The sequence below is a fragment of the Hermetia illucens genome, chromosome 1 (genome assembly GCF_905115235.1).
Source record: "Hermetia illucens chromosome 1, iHerIll2.2.curated.20191125, whole genome shotgun sequence".
In the NCBI taxonomy this organism is placed as follows: domain Eukaryota; kingdom Metazoa; phylum Arthropoda; class Insecta; order Diptera; family Stratiomyidae; genus Hermetia; species Hermetia illucens.
The window spans coordinates 37,455,815-37,469,009 of record NC_051849.1 but is presented as its reverse complement, the minus strand read 5'-3'; the positions used below and the strand labels follow the sequence as shown (position 1 = coordinate 37,469,009).

Here is a 13,195-nt window from a genome sequence, read left to right as displayed (position 1 = left end):
TAAAAACAGGAAAACGTGCAGTAACAAATAGTTTACTACAGTATTACGATAGGGCTTTCGATGTAGAGGGGTTGCTCCCAAGGAACCTATGAAGGAAGCCCTCTACTTATTCGAAGAGCGGGTTAAGACTCATGAATTGTGTGAGAAACTGTACAAAAAAATGGGTTCAACAAAAAAATAAATTCGAGAAAATTTAAACTTATTGCTTACAGTTTTTATTTGAAGTCACAAACACTGTATTTCGGGAACCAGCTGTCCATTTTATCAAAATATTCTCTTCTCCTGATGAAAAAAATAGTTGGTTCCCGAAAAACAAGACTTGTAACATCACATAAAAGTTTTACCCAAGAAGAGAAAATTTTCTTCCAATTTGTTTCTTTCGTTGACTACGAAGGACAATGAGTCGGCAATAACCAAACGTATGATGGAACAGAACCATAATCTGACTTGAGATAATACATCAAGGAACAACTAAGAAATCGAAGTTATATGTATCTACATATCCAAAATTAGTCAAAAAAAAAGTCGACAAACCGAAAGCTGGCCGCTTTAAGTATGGAAGGTTTTGTGTATTTCTTATATATTTGAATGTACATTTGTCCCATTTGTATCTAGCTCGCAATATTGATGCACCTAGCATGTCAGATTATTCATTTTAGTGTGATCCTGATAGTCTTAGACTGCAGTCAATTTGGGGGTTTCCACACAATTTATAAATAATGTTATACTATTTATTTATTTTATTTATATTTAACTATCGTTATGCGGTTGTTTCAAGCCCCAGGTACCGGATAGTGTCAATTTCGTAACTTTTTTCAGAATTTTCGGGAGGGTAGTTTCCCGCACAGTCCCCCCTTTTTATGTAATATCAAAAAAACATAACAGCTTTGAAGACTACTAATCGATACTTTTCATTTGATGCCCCACATGATTATATTCAGTGAATAAAATTACCCCTCCTTTTTACACCCTCCCCCCTTTTAAACTCAACGTAGAACGCTGTTCCTCACTGCAACTCTGCTCTTCTCACTAAATTTGGTGTTGATACGTTCGTCTCAGCCCTTGCTAGGAAAAGTGCGTGTGACAACCAGACAGACAGACATTGAACCGATTTTCGTAAGGTTTTGTTTTACACAAAACGTGAAGCAAGCAGTCAGACTTTTTTGGGTAGTGTGGATGTATGCCCTAACGTACTCAGTATTGGACCCCCGCAAGAGTCAGCCTTCAGACTGCCAACTAAACAATTCTCTGCCACCATGTTTTCGGTTCAATAATGGTCTCAAGTTCCCTTTGAGGTACGAAGTCATCTGACTACTAGCTTCTTCTTCTTTTTCTTCAGCCTTCGTCCCGTTTGCAAGCAGGGCCGGCTCGTCGTGATCGGTTTCGCCATTTAGCTCTATCGAATGCCTGATCTGGGTGCAATCTTGAGGCTTTTAAATCCCCATGCAGCGTATCAAACCTCCGTTGTTTCAGCCTGCCATTTGGTCGTTTACTATCGAGTTCGATGTTCAGCCCAATCTTGGCAAGTGAATTCTCGTTAGCACGAATTACATGAGCATACCATCGAAGACGCCGCTGACAGTGATTTGGCCTGTTTCATGGGGATCGGTCGTCCAAAATTCAGTTTTGTTTAGGTTGAATCTGAGACGATCATTTCATTTTTGGGCAAGTTGCTCGAGATCATTTTTGCTATATGATCCTAGGAAAACACCATCTGTATAAAGCAGTGTGTAGGGCACTGGACGTTGGATATCCCGTGTGGCGGTGTCCATAACAAGAACAAAGAGGAATGGTAAGAGGGCGCTTCCTTTATGAACACCAACAGAGACACGAAGCGGTTTTGATACCCCCACCATACTTCGAACTTTACTTTTCGGATCGTGGTAGAGCAATTGAACCCAGCGCACGAGTTCTTCTGGCACTAAGTGTTGTCGTAAAGCATACCAGATGATTTCGTGTGGCACACGGTCAAACGCAATGTTTCTCACGATGTTTCTCCATAAGTAACCGCGCAGCGTGTAGTGCGTCAGTAGTCCCGCTGTTTTTGACAAATCTGGCTTGATTCATGGTTATTTCAACGATTTCGCGAATACGATTGTCAAGAATGTGTTCAAAAATCTTTATCGTATTGGAAAGTAACCGGATCGGACGGTAACTTGAACATTCTGCTGGAATACCTTTCTTTTTCCATATTGGAACAGTGGTACTTTCTTGCCTGTCAGATGGTGTTCTTCCTTCCTGAATAACCCGATTAAAGAATTCACTGGGACACAGTGTTGGGTCCCATCTCTTCGCTTTCCTTAATAAGAAGAACAACAGAGTTAACTCCCGCGGTCCTTATCTCTAGGGATGTTGTTACCCATAGCTCATATATAAATTCACGAAAAGGAACCTTCTCAGTCAAGATGTAGGATCGTTAGTAATTTAATTAAGTACACTGCAAAGCATCATAAATAATTGGAATCCGAAACTTGCTTGAACAGACCTTTAGGAAAATAGGTATCTCTTCAAATGGAGATAAAATTCTGAAAGCAACTACCGTTGATCAATAATCAACTACAATTACTTTATAACTCCAGTAAACTAATCAAAAATTATGGATCTGTAGTTACTTAAAATCTGCAGTGAAAGGCGCCAAAGAAGCTACCCATTCGTCTGGTTTATTTTTATTATTCTATCGCAAACGTGCTCAGTAGATATAATTGGACATTTATTGTACTAAATGTCAATCAATTTACAATATCCGTTACAACGAGACGCCACACGCGGGCATACAGTTGAAGTTGTCTATTTTCGACGAGGTTATGATTTGATGGGGCTCTTCCTACTTAGACGTAAATGACAGCGTCTTCAAGTTGCTTAACAACAACTTTATTATGTGCATAAAAGAGTAGCTCCTTCGATGAGTCGAATTTTTCCGTTAACTTGTACAGAATCAAATAAGCGCTTCTATGACGTTTATAGATATCAGTAACAAACATACTAATATAACGTAGTAAAAATGTTTACAATGGACGCATAGTACGAATATATCATTGCTGGGTTTATCTAATCCGCCTAAAGTCGCCCTAAAGAATTATTGGTTCATTGTTCTAACTCCATACATTAATTTTCATGAACTCTTGCAGAAGGTCACGACCATTGAAAAATCTACATAAACCGAGCCATATCCAAATGGTTTATTCAAAAGTATCTTCAAATGCTTAACCCAAAATGTATTACTCAAAATGCAATCCTCCTCCCCCAATAGCCGGCAGTGATGCAAGAACCTATCTTTCATTGCGAATACAAATCTCTTTTTGCGGGGGACGCCTCTAAATGGCAGTCTTCCAAAAGAATTTACGGTACTTCCATTTGCATATTTCGAATGCACAGAGTCATGTATGTTTGCATTCTGCAGCAAAGTGGCAAACGCAATTTGTTTTTATGCAAGATTGCCAATGCGAGACTCCTTTGTAAAAATTGTAAGATATAACCAGGCGGACTAACAAATAAGCATTATTCTGCATGAAGTACTCGTACATGCCATTGACCATTTTATTATCCTTTGTTTCCCGTTTCAGGAATCCATACCGAAATCCACGAAGCATCCGAGGAAGTTCTGTAAGCGTCCCGTCCCATCTGTAGCATGGCCAGGTCCATTGAGATGTCATCAAATTACGAAACAATAACATGGAATTGATTGCTACAACCTTGAGCAACCAATTATGTAGATTACGATGCACTTGCTGCATGCTCACACTTCCTCTTCGAAAAAGCCTACTTCATTCTTCATCTGCATCTACTTTTTTTGGATACTGGTATCTTCCGTGAAAAATTCCTTGGGCACTGCTACTGCGAAAATCCCTGACAAACGCCGACTTGGCCTACTCAGCCAACACAATGCCGGCCCTCATCTCTGCTCCTTCTGCTGCTGGACCAACGCAATTAATTTTCTTATGGGTAATCTTCACTATCACCTGGCCAAATTGGGTAAGAGTTGTATCTGCGTCGCCGGACCCAACGCCACATTTACTCGCCGATGGAACACTGGAAAGCTTAGAGACAATGCAAATTGTTAATCTTACAAGGCAACATGAAGGAGATATATTCACAGCTAACGGTGAGTGGAAATGTTTTTAGATAATTTATCATTAAAATAGCATGTGTGAGCCAGGAAGACATTGTGGTGTAGAACTAGGAATCTGCATTGTAGATAAGACGGCTTATATGAAGTTTATCAACAGAACTTATCGGAATAACTAGGCTCGACTGTAGAGGAAAATGAACATAATTGGATATTTTGCTGATATCGACATTGCAAACATCACGAACTAAGTATATTTATTAGAAAAGAATAAAAGGGTGTTCCAGACAATTACAGTAGAAATAGAAGTAGAAGATACCTGAAAATTGGCCAATGGAAGTTCATTTCCTTTCACCTAAATAGTCGATAGTCATCATTGCCATCATACAATTTTGTCAATAGCTTGATTAAACATAGACAATTGTGGTTTTTCTGCGGGAGCAGGTAGTGCCAATTTATTTAATCAATTTCCATAATAATAATTGGATATCGGTCAGGAACAGTCTGTGCGCCTTCTCTAATCCCCACAGGGGTGCCATTCGCCGTTTGGCTTAGGGACCATATGCACATATGACCTATTAAACAAGTTGTTCAAATTCTTTCCGCTCAATAGATGGTGCCGGAGTACGGGAAGAACCGAAACCTCCGCGCCAGTATCCACGAGGCAGTTGCGCCTGCTGAGGGGGTCAAAAATCGTTAGACGACCTGGTTCTGCGTTTTGGGTGGCCGTCGCTCCTGTGGCACGTTCTAAAACGCATGCAGAGCGCCGGTGGCGTCATCTAAATGCTCGCATTCGCAACATTCGAAATAAATTTCGAATGCTGCCAATCCTGCTGCGCCACATAATAATGAAACAATCGAACGATATTCCCCGAAATTTCTAATGCAAAGAAATTTAAAATTGAATTGAAACACAAAAATCAGATTGAATTCGTTAAAGGAGATATCTCTCGAGGCAATCCCGGAAGGATTTTTTGATTGGTCTATTTTCAATTTTTTCGTAGCACTTAGAAGCCAAAAACCCGATCTTTGCTGAAAATCGGCTAATTTAAACAAATTTAAAATGAAACAAGTCGGGAAACTGGAAGCTAGACGTTTCAGGTATAAAAGGTTTGGTGTATTTCTTTTATAAAGAGATTTGAGTGTGCTTTTGTCCCATTAGTATGTAGCAGGTAATATATATAATGTGAAAATAGCCACTTTCACGTGATATTCAAAGTCTTGAATTTGCACTAAAGCGGCGGCTTTGATCTATTATAACTTTATTAGTAATAGCACAATTTTCATTATGCTCTATGATGTAAGGTAAACTTAACGGGGGTTTTCCTGCCAATTACTAAAAATTATAGTAATATACTATTATTAACTTTATTTGGACAGGTATCCGTAAGGAAGGTACCTCGAAGCCTAGGCACCATACAGTGGCAGCCTCTTCATTTTTGCAGATTTTTCGGTTCAGTAGTTTCTGAGAATGGGTTCGTTAAAGAAATGATCAATTTCAACCCCCCGCAATCTCCACCTTTCCAACAAATGTCAAAACTAAGGCCAGCTTCGTAAAGTACTAACTGAGACCTTTAATTTGACACCCCACATGACTATATTTGATAAAAAAAAATGTACACCCCCTTTTGCTTGTATGGGGACCTCTCCTTAAATTTGAGTTAAAATGATGTGACTCACTATATGAGTGTACACAGTTCCTACCATTCTACCAAATTTGGTGTCAATCACTATAATTGTCTCCAAAAAAATGCATGTACCGGACAGACAGACAGACAGACAGTAAACCAATTTTAATAAGGTTTGGTGTTTACACAAAACCTTAAAAACAATCTCTGAGGGATACCCGGAGAATTACGTGAAGAAGCATGGTGGGAAATTTCAAAACGATTGGTGCAGTCGAATTTGAGTTATGGCGTACACGGACATCAAAAATAGCAAGTTTCAAAAAAACTATTTTAAATTTTGCACACTGGGGCACTGAGGGACCGAGCCTAGAGCAACAAACATTCAAATACACCTAACTTCATCAATTTTATTCCGATCGACTTGAAATTATGACATAATATGCTTAGGATGTTATGCATTCATTTCAAAATAAACAAACCCCGCCCCCTCTTCCTCCACTTAAGGATTTAAAAAAAGAACATTTCTTTCGGCGGGTTCTTGGTCTTATTCGAGTTGAGTTGTTGTTCGTTGCATTTTTCTAACTTCCCGATGTTGCGGAAAGGCTGGCTGCCATCGCGGTCAAAGGAATAATGAGTTGATGCCTGTTGACGAGGTTTTGTCTCTTGAAAGCGGCGGCGTACCGTCTGTATCGTTAGTGAAGGGCGAGATTCAATCTGCGACCCGGACCCCCCATCTAGAGGGAAGATCCACGACGGATCACAGTCCCGATCATTGCTTACTTTGCCTCAGATAGTTATTGGAACGCGGCCCCTGAGGTTCCCTCCCATCCTTGACATCCTCAGGCCATCATTTAGAGGATGTCCGTAATAAGGTTTTGCGGGGGTCAAGAAGAAAGAAAGAGGGAGGAAGTCTTCAAATAAAACAAAAATTAGCTCAAATTCAGGTTATATTCATGAGAAATCCAATCAAATAAAAATATAAAAGTGAAATGAAATCAAATCAAGGCAAAAAATAATATATAAAAATAAAATAAAATCAAAACACCAAAAATCTATAAAAGAAAAATGAAATTAAATCAAATTACAAAAGAAAAATTAAATCAAAATAAAAAAATATAAAACGAAAAAATGAAATTAAAGCAAAAAAAACTTGGCGTGTATTTATTGTTGTTTCGTTTCTTCCTGTTTAATATGGAGATTTCTTAACTGAAACGAAAGAAGAAAAAAATAGGTATACAGAAATATTACTGAATTGAATGCAAAAAAATATACCGAAAGTATTTTGGTTTTTCCTTTCTTAATTTTCTTTCCGGGAGTCCTCCCAGCGACGTACACGCGGAGAGGAGACCAGAAATTTTTAGAAGCCACAAATGCGGTCTTCTATGGATGTCGCACAATCAACGGGGAACGTCTTCCGTGGCTCGAAACTGAAATTTCAGCACAAAATCACTTAACCATTGTTCCCGCAAGAAACTGAGGAAATTCACGTTTATCTCAAAGCAAGCTCCTCTTAGACAACCATTTTGCTGTTCGTGAATTACGTCCGCTTGGCAAACTATGATTTCTGTGGCTTTTTATCCTGTCCCCTCACCCCCATTCACAAAATTCCCAAAATTCAACGTCGTTATAACATCCAAAACTTTTCACCGCTGTCTCAACAAACCAACTCCCCGACCTTCCGACTGCGCCTCTACGTCAATCATTCCTTTTTTCCGCCAACTTTCCTTCCGATCTGCAGAGTTATCCGACTCTCGTCTTATATAAATTACCTTCCTCCTTGCCTCAAGCCGAAATTCGGGAGATCACGGAATTACCTCTAACTCTACTCTCTACGGCTGCGGCGCAAACAATCAAATTTTGAAATCCCACCGGCCGTTGATCAGCTATCCATCCACGAACCGGTCCCATGCCGCTACGCTCACCTTGAACTCTGTTGAACGCTGAGAGTTCATGTTGCAGCAACATGCGGATGTGGCAAATCATTCCCCTCTGTCAAGATCAATTCGCCTGAATGCATTCAATAATGTGCAATCTACGGCGAACTTTAGAGTAATTGCACATTATGGAATGCATTATTTGAGCAAATTAGTTCAGAAAAAGGCGAATGAGATTCCCCTCCCGTCGCGAAGCCGCGGTCAATACAAGGCGGCTGGGTTTCCGATACCCACTCGAGGAAAAACAGTTGAAGACCAGTGAGACAATCACTGCTGGGTAAGCGGCTGAGTATCTGCGTACTCTACGAGGAAAGGCAGCCAAAGATCCAGACAGTGAGTTAGGCCTTGAGGTCCTTCGCGTGAACGACGCCCAGGTTACGACCCTCCATGTCCTCCAACTCGTATTGAACTGTTCCGACTCTACCGATGACCTTCGCTTCCACGAACCTCAGATCCAGTTTGGAATTATACCGCTTTGCTGCATTGCTTAACTTGAAGAGCCGCTTATACACGATATCTCCGACCTGAAATTCACGAGCTCGGGGTAGCAAGTTGTAACCCCTTTCATATGTCTCTCTTACTTGGAGGATGATTGATCACCTCAGCCGTCAGCTCCTCCGGAATCCAAAGTTTCCAAGCCGGTTGTTCTTGCAGTTCATCTCCTGAAACATGATTGGTTCGCTTGTATACCAATCCATCGCACACCTGCTGATCAGGGAGTTTGTTGGAATTCTCCCTAAAACGCAAAAAGTCGCAAATAGTCTACAGACCGCAAATGTGATGAATCGAAATCCACGTCTGGGTGATTCCCACTTCTCTCTAAAGCATCCATCTCCTCTGATGAATACATTCGAAGTAAAGAATCCAGATGTTGTGATCCTTTCCTGTGTTGGATGATGAATGAGAATTCTTCAAGTTTCAATGCCCATCTGTCCCCAAGGTCAGACTGGTTCATTAGCCATTTGAGCGAAACATGGTCAGTTACCAGTTCGAATGTTGTGCCTTCAATGTACGCTCGGAATTTGCGTACTGCCTCCATCGCTGCCAGACATTCCTACTCACTGACAGTGTAATTCCGCTGAGGCTGAGTAAACTTTTTCGACATATACGCTATAAGAACTTCATCTCCCTTCTCTGTCTTCTGCATCAGAACCGCTCCCATGCGATGTTGGCTTGCGTAACAATGTATGGCAAAAGGCTTGGAAAAGTCGGGGCTATGCAAGATTAGAGCCGAAGAGAGACTTACTTTCAGAGCGTCGAAGGCCGAGATGTCTTCCTCAGACCAGCAGAACTAACGCTTCCTCTAAAGTATGTCTGTCAACGATGCAGTCAGCGCATCGTAATCTGGCACAAATCTCTCATACCACCCACAGATCCCGTTGAGGGGGAGAGACTGAGAAGTGCCTCTGTTTGATCGGTTTATTATTCCCGACATCGATGACGTGTGTCGTTACACTTGTACGTCCTAAGCCCTTCGACTCGAAAGACGGAAAACTGCCAATGACAGCGTCGAGCCTTGCTCGCTGGTGTGTCGCCAACTGGTGTTGATTGACGTTCTCAGCTTTTTCGATGGACCATATGAAAAGTGCAAATAGGTCCTGCGCAAGTCCGAACTCCCACACAAAATCAGCCCCAAGATAAAGATTTTGAGTTAATAACGGGATAAGGAGGAACGACATTGATTGCGTCCGATCACGAAACGTGATATCAGCCAACACTCTGCCTACTGTTGAGTGGCTAGTTCCGTCGGCTGTCCTGAGATCGATGCATAATCTCTCCCACTATTACCGAACGTCGTTAATAATTTTCCGGGCGAAATCCGAAGCCAAGCAACTTACGGTGGCTCCGGTATCAATCAGTCCTGAAACCAAGAATTCACCCAAGACTTGACATCCACATACGGGCGAATATCATTGCTGGGCCGACTTATGAGAACGGCAGAGTAATAGAAACGACGATGCCGCATTATTAGCGCTTAGGCTTTTTCGTTGCCATCTCTGCCACTCCGAAGATCCGTTATCTTGCCGCTTGGTATTATTGCAGTCTTACGTGCAACGGTCTCAAAACCGAAAGCATCAGTTTTCTTGAAATAATAAGTGGTGGGATCAAATCCGGGTAAGTCATAGTTAAGTTGTCGGACCGCTTCAACATGATAACTTTCGGAGTTACTGTGGAAGACGTTGTCGCAATGTCTGCGCAGTCACGTGCGTCCGATGCAGGAACGCTATGATGACTAGGACTGGGTTCTGGAACCCGACATTTGGACATACGGGCTTATGAGTGTTAGGGTACCCGCAACCGAAACAAAAGGCTTTGGGTCTCGCATCAGTTTAAGGATTCCAGTCATCTAGAGAATCCTTAAACTGTTGCCGAAGAGCCTCACAAAAAGATGTCCACTCGACTCTTCCGACAGACTGGTGGTAGTGCCAATACCAATCTGCTGCTCCATATCTGAGTAGGGTGTTTACATAAGTACACAGCAAGCCGAAATCCCCCTCTAGGGTTGTGTTGGTCAAGCCCTCCACACGAAAGGGGAACTGGTGGATAGGCAAAGCTTTTGATGTGCCATCATAAACCAAGTCCCAGGATGCCAAAATTATGTAAACACGATCCGTTGACATGGTATTAAGCGGTCGTGCCTGGCATCCATAAGGCGAATCGTCATCGTCATCGTCAAATTGCTCTCGAACCAATCCTTCAACCCGTGAAGCGATATATGCGTTCGTCGCTCTAGCATCACGCGTGGAAGGATTAACCAAACCCACAGGACCTGGCATGCTGGCAAGTCAAGCTCACCGGGGCTCCATTGACCTGGAGGTAGCTTGGAAGGAAGCCGATAATGGTTGCGAGACCGGTGTTCTCGTCCATGAGACATACTGCTGATGTCAAAGAAAAATAAGGGAAAAATTCTCCACTCGAGAAAAACCAAACAAAACTTTCAAGGCAGAAAGAAAAAGAAATGAAAACCAAGCAAACAGGAATAAGGAAATCTAAATAAATGGAAAAAAAAACCAACCATAAAAAAAATATTTAATATTTATTTAATCAACTCCCGCAAAAATCTCGGATGGCCAAAATGCCATCCAAACCTCAAAAATTAGTTCGCCTGGGTACAGAAAACTTCCATACACGGTGCTTGTTAACGAAGAAACAACAATCAAGTTGCACCCCGTCGCAGAGCATTAAATAAAAAAACAAACAAAAGAGATCGCAAGAATTCAATCTTCCTCGTCTGAAGTCAGAGAACAAAGTGAAGATGAATCATTGAGGACAGAACAACACACCATATAGTCGACTACCTCCGTATTCCATCATTCATCTCACCGGTCATTTTATCCCTACGAAGAAAAAAGAATCTTTAGTTTTTTCCAAATTCTGAAGCGAAGAGATAGCCGTTTCACGTAAAGGTAGGGAAGGAAACTTGTCAGAAGGTCGCACGTCAATACCTTCCAGTATATAGTAGCAAAGACCCGAATATCCCGAGACTTCTGGAAGGCAATCATCTACGAGACATTAAGTCTCATAGACAAACACAACAAACGACTAGCTCTTGCGGTATTCTACCAAGGATAGGGCAGGAAAGTGTACGTTACAAGGTGAGAAAGGAAAGTGAGACTTAGGACTATTTCCTCCCGGGAAAAGGCGTGAAACCTAAAACTAGAAATATGAAAGCAAGTGTTCGTGGAGCCTAGCCGGGAACTGAGATGAGAATCTATTGATTCTCTATCCGACACCACCAAACGAAGTTGTGAGCCGGAATAGGCTATCTTCCACTGATTCAGAAAACCTGTAAATAAGAAATTAGGCCTGAATGCAGGAAATGTTGGGGCCCCACGTTAGACGCCATTTGTAATGAACCTAGGGGAAATAGGAGGATCAGAAGATCATCCTAAGTGGCCGAAGATGACCTAGAGAGAAGAGCTATCCTAAAAAAATTGGCGAAATTGACCATGAAGGTCCGCCCGTAAAGACTCCATCAAAGCGCTCAAAGGAACCCCCCCCCCGCTCACCTAAAAACCGCCTGGCTAAAAACAGAGGCGTGCAAGAACGTGTCAACCGAGCACTTTGATGGATCTTCAGTCTTTGCGGACGGACCTTTACGGTCAATTTCACCAACTTTTTAGGTTTCTGGGCTAGCTCTTCCCTCTCGGTGAATGTACTTTTCTTATCAAAGCAAAATGGCCTAAGCCACCCAGTGTACAGAGAATCAGTATCGGTCACAGAGGACAGCCTTGGAAAACTCATGTTGGGATTCTTTCACAAGTGGGAAAAAACGAATATTCCGGGAACCTTTGATACAAATATCGAGGAATGTGCGCACACTCCAAAGAAAATTTTCGCTGATTGTTAGCCAAATATGGTAACTGACAACCAATGCCTTTTCAATTTAGGACCAAAAATGTTAAAATATCCAACCACCGGATAGTGCATGTATCTGTCTTTTAAGTCCACGCTATGCCCCTAAGTTAATACACATAAATGCAGTAGGTCTCCGCTATATCCATTTTACTATGGTCAATACACATGTCCAGCCCCCAGGGACAGACACCTAATGCAATAATTCATGATTCTCAATGTCTGAGCACACCCATGGCTTCCATTTCTGGCTGCATCTTCAACGCCGAAGACATTTTTCTTTCAATTGTTAAATCTACATATCTATTCATTTCATTTCTATCATTTACAGAATTATTGCCGGCATGTACCATGGACACTTGCGTGGGCCTATCCAGCGGAACAGCAGGACTATTTGTACCCTCACGCGAAATAGGTATGTAATCTTCTCCTTTTGTAGGTACAGCTGATGGATGGATGTCGTTAGCGGCAATCAACCTGTGAAAATTCACTTAATCGTATCTTTCCTTTTTTGCTTCCCGCTTGTCCTCGAAACCCAACATTGCAGAGATACTTCCCGGACACGAGTTCACCAACAGCAACAGTGGCAGCAATGGCAAAATGGAAAAATGCCAGTGTCGATGTCTTCAGCATTTGAACACCTACCGCGAGGACCTCGGGATTTGTGTTGATGATATACACGGTAAGCTTTATCCAACTTACTTTTGTACACATGAGTATATGATCAGCACGTAGACCTGTCCCTATTATAGGTGTTTGAATAGTTCTTTCTTTGCATCTTAGCCAGTTGAATTAGACGTAACACACTGACTTCGGAATGCAGCGCATTTTTGCATTAAAGGTCTGCTCGAGTGTTTTTTATAAATGCCGCCAATTACCGTTTGTTGTTACGAAATACCTCCGGACCTTGTATGAATCCTTAGGCGGTGTGGCGAAGCATGTCAGCAATTTATTTATCTGTAATCAGTTAGGATGCAAATAAGAGAAAGATTCTTTTGGCAACAAAGTAAGAATGGCGGAATTTGAACTCGCGGTTGAATGGATCTTTTAACAAACAGACTTTTTCCGTCACTACTTAATCCTAAGCACCAGAGGGAGATAAAGATTCACTATCAATACGCATCCAACCAGGGAACCCGGCACGCAAAGGCTCCGTGATGCATACCTGGCAATCTTACTTTCCGGAATCTGAACAAGTCGATGCACTTCCG

General features: G+C 41.8%; 1 protein-coding gene across 1 annotated transcript in view; it reads left to right on the top strand.

The window, feature by feature from the left end:
- Positions 1-13,195, top strand: part of LOC119647077 — a 160,654-nt gene that overhangs the window by 117,973 nt on the left and 29,486 nt on the right. The window contains exons 5-7 of the mRNA XM_038047834.1: positions 3,564-4,102; positions 12,316-12,399; positions 12,532-12,666. Of these exons, the coding sequence (XP_037903762.1) occupies positions 3,883-4,102; positions 12,316-12,399; positions 12,532-12,666 (439 nt within the window). The 5' untranslated portion in view covers positions 3,564-3,882. The remainder of the gene's footprint in view (positions 1-3,563; positions 4,103-12,315; positions 12,400-12,531; positions 12,667-13,195) is intronic.